Below are 17,328 nucleotides of genomic sequence, written 5' to 3' on the forward strand. Positions count from 1 at the left end.
AAAAAATCAATGAATAATTTGATTTCCCAGATTTCCTCAAGGATTCTGGGAAATCCTCTTTTTCCTCAAGGATTCTGGGAAATCCTCTTTAGGATGGGGGTGATGACCAGGGTAGTTTAGATTTTTCATCTCTCCTTGAAATAGCAAACCAAGGTCTGTAGGATGTTTAGTTGCCAGAGAATAATTTCAAAATACACGTGCACATGCTCACTCCCACATACAAACTTTCCTGAAAGTAATTTGGTATTCATGCTTAAAAATAATGCTTAAAAATAATGCTTAAAAATAATGCTTAAAAATAATGAAATAATTTCTGGTTGCTCACATCCAAGCCCTGTGAACAATGCAGGCAGAAAAAGCTGCTAAATTAAACCTTCCTGACTCCATAATGCTGGTACATCAAGCAGATGTGTTCCGGAGTACTACCCACTGCCTCGATCTCTCCTGAATAGCTGCACATAAAGAGAGAACACTCATAGAACACTGTATAAATATAGCAACCAGAACACACTCCGGAGATGTTGTGAGGGCTCCAAAGTTAAGTTTAGTTTGAGGTTTTTGAGCTCAAATCAGAGCTAAAACTGATGTTATAATGATTGAATATACTTGCCAGATTTAACATCTTCACAACCCTATTTAATTTCCTGTAATATTTTTAGTTCACATGAAAAGATGTTCTCCCTATTCATCAAAAATTATTTTAAACCTGACAGGAGGAAAATGAAGTTMCTGATGTCTGCTTCCTTTATTTAGTACTTTTCACTTACATCCTGTGCTCTCACATCTTCTTACATCTGTTCCGGGAACYGGGGGAAGAGCTGGTCAGTAAAATTGTAGGAAGCGTGGGAAGACAGAATGAGGAGACAGATGTGCATCTTGGACCTGAAGTTATAGTGAGTAATTTTGGTGATGATACTAAATTGAGAGGAGCTGTCGRCTCCCTTGAGGGCAGAGAGACCTCAACAAAACAGAGAGATGGGCAATCACCATCCAAATGATGTTTAGTAAGGGCAGGTGCTGGGTTTTACACCTGGGACAAGGCAACCCTGGGTGTGGGGACAAACTGAGGAATGAGAGGCTGGAGAGCAGTGCTGTGGGAAGGGACCTGGGAGTCCTGGTCTGTGGAAAATTGAACACCAGTCAGGAGTACTGTGGAGCCAGGAGGGCCAACCCTGTCCTGGGGGACATCAGGGACAGCATCACCAGCCAGGCAAGGGAAGGGATTGTCCTGCTCTGCTCTGGGCTGGGGCGGTCTCTCTGTGAATGCTGGGGACAGTTTTGGTCATCACAATGAAAAAAACACGTGAAGCTATTAGAGAGCAGTCAGAGGAGGCCATGAGGTGGTGAGAGCCTTGAGGTGAAGCCATAAGATAGGAGGCTGAGGTCACTTGGTGTGTTCAGCCTGGAGGAGAGGAGACTGATGRGACACGTCAGTGCAGTTACAACATCCTCATCAGGGGAGCAGGAGGAGCAGACASTGATCACTTCTCTGTGGTGAGCAGTGACAGRACCTGAGGGAATRCCCTGAGGCTSTGCCAGGGGAGGTTTAGGTTGGATATCAGGGAAAGGTTTTTCAYCCAGAGGGTGTTTGGGCACTGGAAMAGGCTCCYCAGGGAAATGGTAACAGCACCAASCCTGAGAGTTCAAGAGGCATTTGGACAATTCGCTCAGGCACATGGGGTGATACTTGGGGTGTCCTCTGCAGGGCCAGGAGCTGAATTCAATGATTTTGGTGGGTTCCTTCCAACTCAGCATATTCCATGATTCTGTGATCTTTCTGGATTTATTTCAATGGTCTTCCACTGCTTGTGCAGGAGTTACAACCCCTCCTGTACCTCTGACCCTTCACAGTCAGGCTCCAGAATATGAAGATGGGGTTCTCTCTTTCCTTGCAAAGGCAACAAGRACCAATAGCTTCAGTCACATTCCATTACAGGACATTTAGTATTTTCTTCAGATGATGTCTGAGACAATCTACTTGTGCACTGCATTCACCAGAACAATGACAGCCACCTCTACAATGAGCCCKAAGCACTGAAAAGCAAAAATAGGCCCATACTGAAGACCAAGTGGCTCAAGAGTGAGATACTGATAATTTCCTGCCATAACAAAATAATTCCAAGATTAGCCTAGGAAACAGATGATGCCTTATGTTATAGAGAAAAGAAAATATCTAGGCCTAAGCCAATACTTGATGSCAGAGTGAAATGAAGAGATATCCCTTCCTGATGCCAAATCTGCTGCTTGGCCTAAATCAGACTGTGGAAGTAAGATATAAGAAGTGTGTCATCCTGTGCATCAAAGACTTCTGGATTTTATTGCATTTCTGTTCAAGCTATCATTACTTTTCTGAAATGATGGCTTTTGTATATGTACTGCTTCTAAGAAACAAAAAGTACGAATATGGAACAGGTTTCAAGGGGTTCAGAAATACCTGAACCTGCTTTAACCASGTTACAGTGATAATGGAAGCAGATTAACCGTGAAAGCACAGGAGACTGTGCACTCAAATTAATTATTTGCTTCTTAATATGAAAAACTGACCCATTCGGCTTCAGCTGCATTTGTCTTAATGCCCTTGTTAGACTCATTAATTCTGACACTCTCAAACTAAAGCACCCTACAATTAAGTTAGAGGTACTGACAAGTAACAGTAATAGTATTTGCTGTTTGAACAGATCTGGTTCTCCAGCCCCAAGGTAAAGTTTTAAGGGTGTTTTAAGGGTGTGTGTACACCAAGTTGTTCTCAGGGATCACAGATATTTTTTTCTTCTGACTGGGACTGAAATCCCATTGCAGAGTAACTAGAGGGATGCCRGTGTAAATTTGTGAAGGTTAGTGAATACTGGACAACAGATTCACATGGCCTGAACTCCCCCTAAACCCAGTCTGGCCAAGGTAATGATATCCAGCCTTCAAGGCTGAGGGCAGGGTAGAGTTAAGATTATCTGAATCTTTCCAGTTGGATATTTCAAGTTTTCTCAGTTCCCATTGTGTACCAAAGAGTAACAGAGAAGAACTTGGCACCTTGCAGGTAGAGTGGGCTAAGGGGAGAGGAGGACCAGAGGGGACTCTCAAATTGGAACTGGTATCTCCCAAAAGCATAGTTATATGTTCTATACATACCTGTGAAATAAATGTGGTCTGGATTTTCGTATGTGTGAATGCTAGAAAATTAATTTATGCTCAATTTRTTCCTAGCTGAATGGAGGAAATGAAAGAAATTCATGCATGCAAAAAATGTCTGATCTGATGCTCTGCTACCTTATCAATTAGGAACATTGTGTGATTCCAATCTAGCTGACTTGCTGTACCATAAAAACCAGTGGAGAGGAGCCAATAACCCCTGCATTCAATCTGGTTTTAGCTGTTATTTCTTGTTTCTCCTTTTATCATCTAGCTCATGAAGTTTGGATCTGTGGGACATCAACTGACTGATTGGGATTGCTGCTAAATTAGCCGATGAAGTCATTGCTGGGTCTAATGGTTGCAATATAAACCCTGGTTTTGAGCTGATAATGGAAAGGTTAATGCTGCAATAAAGGATGARTAGACAGGCATGTGCAATTTATTCCCTGCTCTGTAAACTAGGGCACTAATAAAAACTGTGCTAAAAATGAATGAACAAATTCAAATAAATAAATAAATAGAACAGAAAAAAAAAACCTACTTTCAGGCGGTGAGAAGAACCTTTATATATGACAGTATCCTCCAACATAAAGAACTTCCACGTATTAAATAATTACAGAAAGAATAAAGCTGACATGAGTTTAAACACTGGAGCAAGGTTGAAAGACACAGCAGAATGTGCAAAATGACGACTGCATTATCAATTTCTGTGGTGCAGGCCCAAGGGAAAAGCTGCTGCTGCTTTTGTGCACAGTGTGACATTTCTTGCATAAAGACAATTACTCAAAATTCCTGGCAAAACATCATTTGTGTCCGAAACATTTCACACACTTTTGCATTCTTCTGTCCTGTGGAGGAAAGAACATAATGATCCATGCTGGAAGAAGGAGCACAAGTTCCCTCAAGAGCCTAAAGAATGAAATATTTCCGAGCCTGCCCTGTAACTCCAATAATGATGTGCAGAACTTGATTACACGCTTTCTACTGTGGGCATGCTGAATCACTGGTGTTAGATAAACAGCATCCACAGCCACATTACAGCTCTTTAGTGTGCACTTAAAGTGGCCACCTTGAGACACATCTAACAACCTTACGAGCAAGCTGAGTACAACCGTGAGCTTATTTTTGAAATGTCACCGTGACCAAAATAGTGCCAGTAATTCAATGTGAAGCATTCACCAAGAAACCCTTTCAAATCTTGTTCTTGTAAGTAATTAGTTTTGTTATTATACCTACCACAGCATCCCCAGAATTCAAATAGCTTGAAAACTAGTAGTTACCAGGTTTTATATTTTTGCTGGGATTGCAATACTTGGTTTCTTTTCTTTTTTTTTTTTTTTTTTTCCTAGCTATAGCCCTCCTTCACAGGAGAAACTAAACGTTTTTTCTTTGGAAACTCTTACTTTTGTAGTTGTCTTGCCTGTGGAAAAACAATAGAACTCATGCATACTTGAGGATAAAAATGGTGTGGGGGAGGTATTTCTAAGAAAAAAATCGTTATTAATTTTGGTCCCCAGATGAGCTGCTTGGGACCAGCTCCTTAATTTCCTGTTTCAAAAAAAATATAGACTACTTTGAGTATAGACCAGATTTCTGAATATTTTTGAGACTACTGCTGCTGGTAAGCAATGGAAATATCAATTTACAATCAGTCATGAGCATCTTGATCAAGACTACTCAGAAAACAGCCCTGAAACAGTTAGAGCCTATGAACAAAATAATTAATCAGTGTTGAGAACAACTTCAACCCACAACATACCAAATAGATATGTATAGCCAGTGCTGTAGATAGCCAAGGCTGAGATCCCTGTTTAATCACAGCATTGAGATACTGGAGGGATCAACTGAGTCAGTAAATCTTTCACCCAGGAAGAAGTTACAGCTTAGTGCTCCCTTACTAATGTTTTGTGCCCACCCTATCCTTGGATATGTCCTGGTGGGATGTAGAGAGAGAAAAATCTGACTTTCTACACACTTTAGATAGTTATGTCAACCATCATGGTTGTCTGGGAGGTCAATAAAAACCTAGACCAAACATTTGTCTCTCTGCAACAGTCTTAATTTTACAGAAAAAGGGTCATCATGTGTGGTGCAGACCTTCCCCATCACCCCAGTATTCAGAACTGGCAGAGCCACTACAAGCTGAACAAGTGTTCTGCTACAAGTAGAACATCACTAYTGCTGCTTTCTGCTCCAGGCTTTCTGTTCACTAACACAAGGTGAGATTCAAGGCATGAGTTGGATATTCAGTTCAGGCACCCAGRTATCTGTGTACAGATGATTTAAGTGTCTACTGTCCAATTAATCTGGCTGGTACTGCCTGTGGAGCTCAGAGGGCTGTTCAGCTTGCTGAGTGAGTATTTTTGGCTGTTTGGCTGGTCAGATCTGCCATGTTATACCTGAAAATGGATTTAACTCTCCACCCTTGTTGGTTCATTGCTATGATGAAATTCCAGCCACTCTCTGTATTGATACCACAACAGAAGAATGTGGCAAAGTTTGAATTGGGAATAGGAAATCTTGTTCCCATGCATGTAAAGTAAAAATAGAAGTTATGTCAAGGCTCTGTCCCCCTGTGCCCAGTATTGTTCTGTTACAGAGGACCTTCCTTCAGTAAAAGCAGCTGTTCCATCTAGGAGACASACAAAGATTCAGGGGTTTTGAGAAAACAAACATGAGTCCCAACAGAGTTTCTTAGCACAGACTTAACTGCTTTGCTAGATTGTATTCTGCACACAGAACTTCTCAATACTAAATTTTTWTTTCTGTTTTTCTAAATGTACTTTACACATGCTGCACTCTGTGCCATTTCAATGTATTTCTTTATCAAAATAAAATTAGAAATATCTGCTTCCATATTGCAATTTTTTCCTGAGGGTTCGATAAAAATGTCATTRTTTGAATCTGTCAGGTTAAACGGGGATAATGCAATCTGAGACATTAACAAATCAGTTGAGCAAAAGGGCCATCATACATTGTGTTGAGAAGCATTGTTGCAGGTGCTGGTGAAACATCTCAAGAATAAAATTGGACAGGTCTGGAAAAGGCTGATAACCTCCTCCAAAGACTTCAAGCATCAAATGAAATGGTACATGCTTACCAGATTGTTCTGAATTTTGAATGCTGATCATTTATGGTAATGCAAACCAGCAGAAATACTTTAAAACTGCTTCAGATTTGCATAGGTGCAAATACTGTGTGCCTGTGATTCCATTCAGTTGTGTAAATCAGATTCCTGAGGATACAACGACCTCCAAAGAGCTTTGATCCAAAGTTCAGCTCCAAGGAGGGTGTGATTCATTTGCCATGCCAACACAACTCATCACTCACATGTGAACTGGGGATGGGAAAGGAGCACAAATAACTCACCTGCAGCCCACACTTCAGCTGTTTCTGTGTTGGCCTCAGTGCTCCACCAGCACCGTGGAAGGTGCAGCTGCAGACCCTTCAGTGCTCTTTCCTGTGGAGATGGAGATCTTACAGAAATTCCACATGACAGCCTCTGTAAGCACCTTTGCTGAAACACTTCAAAGTTATTGACGTATTCTCGTTAGTTTAAAGGCAAGATGTTGAGAAAACTACTATTAGAAAGTGATTTGCCTTTAAACAATTGATCATCCCCCTCACATTTCCATCCAGACCACGTATCTTGTCCTGTGTTAAACCATCAAGGCAGCAGATGACATTTTAGGGTTGAAATCCACTTTCTGTCCCTCTTTTACCTTCCCAACAAATAGATACAATGAAAATTCCCAGTGTTGATATAGAACTGYCAGAGAAGAGAAGCCCTCAAATATATTTTGAAAGGCATGTATTAATAGAAGACCTGTGGCAGTGGTTTGCTTGGTGTGAGGCTGAGTTACAGGGAATGGTTTCATTTCTGCACTGAGAGGAAGAGGTGACATTGAKCATTTGGCCGTCTGGGGAAGGTGTGATTGGTGGACCATGCTCAGATTCCCATCCCAAGGGGATTTTCATCCGTGTGACACTGAGCTCAGTGCCAGGACTCTGGCAATACTCTTGGTTGGTACAATGGAGCCACCTCCTTCAAAAACACAGAAAATTGGGGCTGGGGTTACGTGCACCAAGTGTGTTGTCATAGTCCACRGGAGATCTGCCATACAGGGCTGGAAGAATGCAACAGAACCTGTGGGAGGAACATCTGTTCCCCTTGGAGAAGCAGTGTGACAGTGGAGCTGCATTGTGGTGTCTGTCATTGTTGGATAAAAGCCCATCCCTTGGGATCTGACTGAGATAAAACTCCTACACTGATATGCTTGCAAATGGCTATTTTATCTGAGATAATCTAGAGCCCTCTGAGACATTCCCAGTTCTCTTCTAGAGAGATATTTAGGAATATTCTGCATTCGGTGGCCTTCTCCAGGTCTCCAGCTAATGCCATTTTCTGGGGTACTGGAAATGGGCCAGAGCTGTGAATCCTTGTTTCTGACTGATCACGAATGCCAAACTACAACCTGCYATGGAGCACAAAGCCAAAGTAAGAAAAGGTTTGTAGGAACAGCATCAAGTCAAACTGGATTAGAAACCTGGTTTAATTTCCAATTAAATTTGGCTGTTAACACAGTATTTTGTCTGTGTCAATTTGTGTATTCCAAGAAAAAGGATTCCTCCACTGTTCATTTTATCCACAGCTAAACATGAGTTTAGCCCTTGCATCTTTTAGCACAAATCCTTTCTCCCCTTTTCTCCCTGAGCTCATCCTGTTTGCATTCTGCACAGTAAGAAATGCTTCTCTGACTGATTGATGTGAGCTTGTTTTGCAGCATCACTGGGTCTGAGAATGGATCATTGTCTACAGACCAGATTGTTAAAAGCTGATGTTCAACACTGTCAAATAATCTAAGTTGCAGTAATGACTCTGCACTCTTCACTTACATGAAAATTAGAAAAATTTCAAAACGTCCTCCTGGATTTAAAAAACCCCAACAACTGGTTCATTCAAAGCAAAAGTCTGAGACCTTTGTCTGATTTTCTCCAGKGCAGTCAGTGATTAAACACGGTGTGGAAAAAGATCTACCCTCCATTCTAGCCATAATACTTCATGCTTTTAGCTGGAAAAGTCCTGAGCCATGTGCCCCACATCACAAATATAACTTTGACCACCTCAGGTGCAAAATGATAGAGCTCACTGTGGAGTTAATGCTAGAAAATCCAGAGATCTGATTTAATCTGGGAGAACTGAGCCATAAATCTGGCTCCACAGGAGCTGCATTAGCAGGACACCCTTCATTGCTGATAATGGCAAATCCACTGAACAGTTACCAGGACCTGCAGTGTTGTTGTGGGGCTCAGGTCACRTGCAGCCATGCACCTCATCCTCACACAGCTCCAAATCTTTGACCAGGCTAAAAACTCCATTGGGAATGGCACCACGCAGCTTTTCTTCTGGATGTCCCACTCTGTGTGAGAGCTGGGATCCTTGCACAAAGTGCTCACATTCTCATGTGAGGGTCTGATGAGTTTGAGAAGGCACAGGCAAAGAAGACACAGTCCCAGYTGGAAATTGTTTTTTCACTTGGCAAGCCCATGTGGATGAAGTACTACATTGGGTTGGAAGCACTGGCATTTTCAAAAGTATGGGTTTTGCAATGTAGGATCATAAAAATTAAAAAAAACCCCAACTGTCAAAACTCTCAAATGGGTTGAAGTCTTGCATAAAAAGTGAAGATTCTCTTTTCAGTTCACTGTAAGAATTGCTCTGGTCACCAAATTAATATTATCAATTTCCTACCTAGAAACTCTGTATTAGAGACTACAGAGGCTTTTTCTGAATAGTACTTCCTTTATATTAGAAATTCACTTTTAGCTATGTCACCTTTGGAGGACATAATGTATTTGATGTGAGTGCCTGTGAGAAAAGGGAATTTGGCCAGGTGGAAGAAGGGGGTGGGCTCTTTGACTGGATTTTTCTACTTGTTTGTTGTTTTTTTGTCTCCTACAGTCTTTTGATCTTTATTGATTTCAAATGGGAAGGTACAAAATACCACAACACTATATTAAATCAGGAAGTCACAACTGTGGGTTCAGAAGTTATTYTCATTTCCATTTTTTTTTAGTTTTCTAAAAATTTATTCAGAGGGTATAACTCATTCCTCTCCTTTCTAAAGAAACAGGAAGGGTTTTGGGGGAGATCAGTGTATGTCCCTGTGAGACATCTTAAATCTTGTGTACCCCTGAGATTTTGTCATGTTTGGAAGTAGACTCCTTGATATTTTGTCCCTCTGGGCACAGCAGTCTTGGCAACATTTAAAAAGGTATCTTCCTAGAAATTTTTCTCCAGATGTTTGAGCATTTATATGGATAATTGCCACTCTCACCTTAGGCTGTTTGTATAATCTAAATTCACTTCTTCACAGAGTTTGCTGAACGCTGGGCACTTGCCTGCCCAGTTACAGGCTGGCTTTCAAAAGTCCTGCACTTTCATTTTGCAAAATTTAGCAGAAACCGATGCATGAATCTTCAGGTTTACCTTCAAATGGTTTCACACAGGTGTGTTAATATCCTTTGGAGAATGTCCTGTCAGAAGCATTTCTACCACTCATTTGATTTGTGGTTTTTTGCATCTGGGGCTGCTGGGTGGTGTGGTTTGGCTCTGTGCTCTCCCTGCTCTGCTGCCCTGCCCAGCTCACCGTRCTCCGTAGCCTGAGAGTCTCAAACTCAATCAGCAGCTGCTGCCAGCCAGAGATAAGCCCATGGATGGGCATTCTGGTCATGGCAGATAAAAGCCACAAACAATACTTCAGTCCGATGACCTTCACTTAATACATAAATAGAATTCAAACCCGTTAATAAAGCAACTCAGAATATTTAGTTGCAGCAGTCAGAAGCTTTTCCACCCTTGTTCAGGCTGCAGGGGGATAGGAGACATTTAACCCCTTTGTAGCTGATGCTGTCATTGCCTCTCCTTCCCTTCTGCCAGCTGTCCCCAGATCAGTCACCCCTGTGAGAGGATGCCTTGGTCTCTCCCAGGTAATTTCCATGTGCCAGGACTTCTGGAGCACTTTTAACCCTTGTCCCAGGAGGGAAATGGGATCTTGGTGTATGGCTCTTCCAAGCTCGAAAAACCCAGGCAGGGAAATGTAGTGCTCTGGGCTGTTTTGCAGTCTCATCCCAGCAAASCTGGGAAATGTGTCAGACCATTCTTCTGAAATGTCTCCTCGAGCAGAAGATCCAGGTTGATGGTGGCTGTGCTGTCTGACATTGCTGACCCAAAATGTGCCAGCATGCCAGACTCCCTGAGAAAAATGGTCAACAGGACTGAGAAGAAAAAGGGTTTAGGACTGGACCTGAAAAAAGCAAGACTAGGGAACTGTAACCTGGCTCTTGGTTTGTGCATGGAGGAGGGAAAAGAAGAACCCTCTGATATAAAAGCTGTTCTTTGCACCCCAAATACCCTGGTGTGAAACGCCGCTTTCCTTTCTCAGATCTTGATTTTAAAAACTTTCCAGACTTAGAAAAACAGCAGTGAAGCCCTTTCAGAGGCATTCCTGCCAGTCAGAGCCCAAAAACCTGGCRTGAGTAAAGGTTTGGGCTTTTCTGCCTCAGCCTCCCCCTGTTCAAGGGACAATGTCTGTCACTTCTGTCACCAATGCACAAGTGTCATTCTGGGCTGCATCCACATCATCTGCCAGGTCAACCACGAGACCAGGGCTCTTTTTGGGRATCTTCCCTTAGTTCCTAGGGTTTCCTTCAGCATCATGTGGAGGGCTTTTTTCTGTTTCTGCCTTTGCAGCAGAGTGCAATACATCTTAGTGAGAGTGGCATTTCTACCCTGTCCTTGCTGTATAATGGCACTGAGACAGAGAATTCTGTGTGGAGCTGTGTGTGTGCACTCAGTGGAATTGGTGGATGCAAAGGCATCCTCAGAACATCCCTCCTGCAGGCTGCTTTTTCTCTTCTCCTCCAGGACCTCCTCTAAGTTTCTTGCWGCTTTTCCCTGCATCCCCTGCCCTTTTGTAGCCTCACAAAGTGTTTGTATTTTTCCCATCACCCTTATCTCAGTACTGATCTCTGGCCCATTGCTTGGAAGTGCAGAGATTCAAGAATCTAAATATTAAAGAGTGAGTCTGTGGAAATCAGGCATGCATTCCCTTCTCTCTGAAGAGCTGTTCTCAAATATTTGGTAATGTCATTTTTTTTAGTGTTAAAAACCCTGACTCAAGCTTCTCATTAGCAACCATAAAGCGATCAGTGCAAGAGACTGCAGATGTTCTGTGAAAAATGAAGTTTGGGAGAAGAGAAAAAGATGGTGGGTAGGAATATAGAGCAACTGAAAGAAATGTGAGAAAAGATGCATTKTTAATCCTTATGGGTAAAAGCCAATAGCTGAAGAAAATAAGATTGTTCCAATATGAAATTTGGGAAAGTGTGTGGGAATCATGGTTTAGAACCATATTGCTTTGGATACCCTAAACCAAAATTTTAGCAATACACTGCCAGATTTTCCTTATATATCACAATCTTAGAGAATTCCATTAGCATTTACCAGGTGGCAGAGCATAATGAAACCAGARCACAGGCTTTGAGGGAAGGAAATAAAGTACCAAATTGTGCAAAGCAGAAAAATCTAAGATTCATAAGAGCATTTGAAGACGGAAGAAACCCCAATKACTTGCAAGAAGTGGTATTGAACATGTGAGAGCAAATGGAAACCTGTGAAYTCTTGGACTGGGGGGATTTCATACAAGGATTTTAACAACTGTTCCTGCCCAGAGCCTGGATGATAATTTTGTAACCAGGATCCTTGAGCACAGACAGATGTGATACTTAAATTTACAGCAAGGGATTTCAGGAAAACCCAGTCATGTAACAAGTGGGCTACTGGCTGGTGGGTTTTTTTGGCAAATTCTTTCAATAGTAAAAATACATAAACTTTATTAAGAGATGGTGTTTGTAATTATCTACAAACCAGGGGTGAACATGAGGGGTGGCATTCAGCTTATTTACACAATAAACCTCTCCACAGGAGTTCGCTACCAGTCTGTCCTTACAGCTGAAGAGAAGAAATGGCCTCTGTAGGKGCTCCTGTCCTGCTTGAGCTGATTGCTTTAAATCAGTTTGAGCTCTACACTAGAAGCACACATTCCTCTCTGTTAACTAAACCTCACTGAGATGTCACATTTTGTCCCACAGCACAAAAATCTGTCAAAACTGTACCAGATGCAAATGTTGTTTGGCCTGCCTATGACGTATTTAGTGCTCAAAACAGCTTCACAGGGAAGCTGTTCTGGAATAGATTACGGGAAAATTACTACAGGATCTGCTCCTGCAGTTTTGAAGGAAGGGATGGTGAACAGGAAGCATAATGAGCAGATGTATATATAAAACATTTAAAAGTTCTCAGTTAGATCTGCAATCTATTGGCTTCAATTGAAAACAGATATAGAATAAAAACTCAAAAAATGGGAAATACTTATTTAAGTAAAAATTTACCAAGCAAAACAGTCTGTGATGTTCTTACAAGAAACATTAGATTCATGATCATGCATAGTCATAAATTACTTCTTCTTTTCTGAATTAAAAAAAAAAAAGAAAATAATATACCAAAATAACACCATTAGAAAATATGAGTGTTAAACACAAAATTTCTAAAACTAAGAACACATATTGACCTGAATAATTTATTATTTGTGAGAGTGACAAAAGAGCAGTGCCATTTGATGGCCTGGAACTTATGCATAAAATAACTGAATCAGATTTTAGTCATAATGCTGCAAATAGGAGCAATGCAATGTGCTGTGAAAAATTATGTAAAATAATGGCAAGGATGATTCTACAAAGTTGAAGAGCACTTTCAGATCTTCATTTGGCATATGGTATATACACTCTTGAAGTCTGGACTGCCACCTGCTGAAACACTGTTTAATAGGAAGCTTTGGCTTAATAGGACTCAATTTTCATTTAAACCTTGATTTTTTACCCTATTTCTTTCTTCTAAACCTTAGTGCTCTATGTCCCACGAATGATCATAGCTGTGAATTAATTTCAGACTTCTTGCCCTTCTGTCCCTTGATTCCCCAGGTCTGTGACAGTATTCCTCCTGCTCATCCTCTGTSATTTCAGCAGTTTCTTACCCTGTGATTTTCCTGTTACGATTTTACAGCCAGACTCAGCCACTGAGCCCACACTGCTGCCTCTACAAGRTGAAATTAGGCAGTGTAGACTCAGGTATTGCCCTGTTACTGGGTGTCTTTCTGTTTTCCTGGCCACTATTTGGGCATAGGTGTGGACACAGCATGGACAGAATCAGTGAGGGGGAGATGAACCTTTCATCATCTTTGCTGAGCAAGAGGGACTGAGGTAAGAAGGATGGTTTCTGTGTAGATTCTTGCACAGGAAGAGGAATTAAGGGGTCTTGCAGGCTTCAAATCCACCAGGATCCAGACCAGGAGAGGCTGAGTTGCGTGGAATCAATGCAGATTAAAACTGATGGTTCATAATTGCAGATGCTGAGATGGGAGCTGATTAACTTGTGAGTGTCTGCAGTTGGTGCTCATCCTTTGGAAACATTGCAGCAGGAGGAAAGCCAGCCATTCCAAGATGGTTTGTGGTTATGGGTACAAACACAGGCTTTTCATCCCTTCACACCCCTGTGTCCTGCAGGAAGGAGCAGGATTGGGGCTGTGTGGGCTCTGTGGTTTTGGGGATGCAGTTCCCACTCAGCAATGGCACCTCCGAGGTGCTTTCATGCACTTCCTGCAATGGGGGATTCAGGCCACAATCTCTTCTCAGATTTGCCCTCAAGATTTATTCAATGATGACTTGTGATCTTCAGCACGATCCTCTCACCCTATTTTTATTGGGGTTTTTGTCCTGCATGATCTGTTCTCATGGGTGGCCTCTCACTTGGACCTGAAACTTGCAGCGTGGGCTGTGCCACACTGAGGCATTGAACAAGCAGCATCCCTTAGAGCACTAAGCAATTGTCCCTTGGTGTCAATATATGGGATTTTTTTATTGGCCAAACCCTTTCATAGCTGTGATACCCCTTTACTTTTAACAAATACGTGGTTGCAATCACCTGAACATCACCTGCTCTGAGTCTGTTTCGTGGGGAAGGAAAACGAGGGAGCTGCATCCCCTCGCTCTGTGGAGCACCGRTACCCTCTAGTGGTAAATCGCAAGCATTTTTAGGCAAAAAAAGACATTTTCACTACTAACTTTTTTGTCTTCTTTTTGGACAAAAATCTGTAAATCCTCTTTAATTGACAGCGGTGCTCTGATAAATTATCTCATAAATTCATGCCTTTGGTTTAAGCAGCTGTGATGTAATGCGATGATGTAATTTCCTTGGACTGCTTTCAGTGTGTTTCACCTCTCATTAAATCATTAAAATGATGCTTGTGAGCTGATGGGTGATGCAATTTCCATATGATATGAAGAAGTGGCTGTAATGGAAAGTGCCAAGTAGCAGCTGCTCAAGGCTTTGAATGGAGGGGTAGTGGTGGTGCCACAGTAAATGCTGTAGCCTGGCAGAGCATGGGTGGTTCATAGTTAMTCAAAGGAATCAGCTTGTTTTTGTTCAGTTTTCACCAATTTGCTCTTGGAGGTTCAGGACAGCAGGATCATGGGTCTGGGGAAGCCAGGGAGCCCTGGGTTTGTGACTGCAAGGTGTGGTGGGACAGAGATGATCAAGGGAGTGGCAGGAGCACCAGAGAACTGCTGAGTGAACTGTCAAATGTCCTGAGCAGCAGGAGTGGTGTTTGGTAGATGGCAAAAGACACATTCTGGTGTGCTTCCTGCCAACTACATAACCCGTGCTCTAGAGCAGGGCTGGGGAGTGGGAAAAGGTGAAACTTGCAGAAGAAATCCAWAATTATTTAGCAGGAGCAAACACATTTACTTCTCTTCTAACCTTGCTCAAAATGGCTGATGTGAAATTTTGCTGGCATAAGGACAGTGGATTTCAGAGAAGCCACAGCCAAGGATTCCTTCAGGGTTTGCTATGAAGTGTTTCACTGCTGTCTTTTCCTTGCATGGAGGGTTCTAGTGGATGCTGCTTGGAGGAAATTCTGYCCAAAAGGCAGCAGGAACTATCTGGAACTCATCTCTGTCCTTTCACTCCAGCTCCAAATAAGTTACACTTTCTCAGAACATCATTCTTTAGCCCTAGGTTTCCTCAGACATGAAGGAAACAAAAGCCCAAGGCAGATGAGGGGAGACATGTCACTGAGCTGAGCTCCTGGCCACTGCCTCCCCTCTGCAGGCTGTGAAAGGGCCCTGCTCCTTTCACCCAGAGAAACACAGTGGAGTTTACCCAGAAATAAATGAAATCACACTACAGGAACCAGATTGAAATTCAAAACAGGTAGTACACATAAAAACAGCTTGAGTCTTCACAAGCTTTTTTTTCCCTGGATGATTTCAGTACCTAATGCCTATCATTTCTTTGATGTACCCTAGCTATGAAAGCAGGGGATCCAGAGCTTTTACAAAGACAYCCTTCTAATTTATTCATTAAACTCAAAATATTTCCATGGCCACCTGGCCCTCTGTTCCTGTGGATCAGTTTTTGGAAGCACATTAAAATGCCCATGCTCTGGGTACATGAAGTACCAGAAGATGAGCTTGTCCCACTTTGCTTTACAGTAATCACTGGTATAAARGATTTTGAATAGCTTGAACCTGGGAATAGTTTTGCAAAGCAGATCAATTAGACTGAATTGGATTTGCCAGCAGTGGGAGTTAAATTTTTAGTCAAATCTCTGTGCTCTGGAGCCTCACAGACAGAAAATCACACAGGAGTAGTGATTTATCACACACTTTGTTTACTGGGGAGCAGAAATTTACCYTCTCTTGTTACTCTTTCAAACCTTTTCGTCTTTTCATCTGCATAGAAATGAGTGCAAAAAGAGAAGAAAAAATAAAAATGCAATGCAGTTTTCAAGGGAGGGCTTGTCCCAGTGCTGCTTTGTGGTGAGGAGTTTACTGTTTCCCAGGCCTTGGGGTGTGCCAAGGGGATCCATTGCACAGGAACAGCATTCTGGGAATGACACAGCTTGGAACAGACCTCCAGAGCAATACAATCCTCTGCCATGCCATACAATCCYTTCTGAAAATGCACTATCACCTGTTTCATTCTTGAAGGATGTGARTCAATTAATGCGTGTCTGTCCCAGGAACATTTTCACTCAGGATTTTGCCATGACTGCCAGTTCTTCCTGCTCCATCCTGGTTGAGAACCAGGTTTTCATCTTCATAAAAACCACCTCACTGGTCACCAGTGGGAAGCAGTCATCCTGTGAAGGTCCCTGCTCAGGGTTGTATAGGCAATATCTCCAGTGCAAACACAGAGAGGAGTAACAAAGCTGTGTTTGTTTTTTTTTTTATTTTGTTTCATTACAGGTTTCTGATCGTCTTGGGGTGTTTGATCTTGGCTGTCCTGACAACTTTCAAGGAGTATGAAACAGTTTCAGGAGACTGGCTCCTCTTGCTGGTAAGTGACCTGTGGCTGCTGCATCCCCCTGTTGAGGTCCTTGAGCTGAAATGAGCCCCATCAGAGGGATGGAGACACCCCCAGCTCTGTGTGCAGTGAGGTTTCTGCTGCTGGTCCTGGGGCAGGGACTCTACACTCACATGTTGGAAAGTTCCCAGTCCATTGTGAACTCCAACTGAATAAAAAGAAAGTGAGGTTCCRGAGCAAAAAGAAAATGAGAGGAAAAACCCCAGCCTGAGGCTCTTAAATAATGGCTTTTCAGCATTTGTCTGACAGTCCTATCATCAGATTATATTGACCATGCCAGATGTAAGCACACTTGAAAACTATTTTTTGGGGAAATCTTTCAGCAGTTTTGATTCATTCTACAGTATTTTATTAATCCTGGTATTTCTCKTAAGAGATGTCATCAGAGTTGGGCTCATGTTTGTGTCCAATAGCAGCATGACTGAAATTGCTGCAGGGAGTTGAGACAAAATACATTCACAGCAAATGCACTCCAGAATGCTTGTTCTATAAATGCTGAAGCTCATGCTCAATACTTTATTTCAGTAAGGCCTCCTATTTAGCAGAAGAGTTAAAAACAAAACAAAACAAAACAAAATAACCCAAAAAAACTTACTAAATATGAAACAGCAAATTCAACATTTTATGAAAAATACCCTAAAACCAAACTTGCTTTGCTCCCATAGCTATCACAAAATACAGGGCACAATGTCTTGCCTAACCTGCCCTTGTTTAAA

The 17,328-nt window shown here is 42.1% G+C and overlaps 1 protein-coding gene across 1 annotated transcript in view; it reads left to right on the top strand.

The window, feature by feature from the left end:
* KCNQ3 (potassium voltage-gated channel subfamily Q member 3) overlaps positions 1–17,328 on the top strand; it is a 189,565-nt gene that overhangs the window by 137,935 nt on the left and 34,302 nt on the right. The window contains exon 3 of the mRNA XM_057379067.1: positions 16,495–16,585. Coding sequence (XP_057235050.1) covers positions 16,495–16,585 — 91 coding nt within the window. The remainder of the gene's footprint in view (positions 1–16,494; positions 16,586–17,328) is intronic.

This window comes from Malurus melanocephalus, unplaced genomic scaffold, assembly GCF_030028575.1.
Source record: "Malurus melanocephalus ecotype Western Australia unplaced genomic scaffold, MMel_1.1 scaffold_385, whole genome shotgun sequence".
Classification (NCBI taxonomy): domain Eukaryota; kingdom Metazoa; phylum Chordata; class Aves; order Passeriformes; family Maluridae; genus Malurus; species Malurus melanocephalus.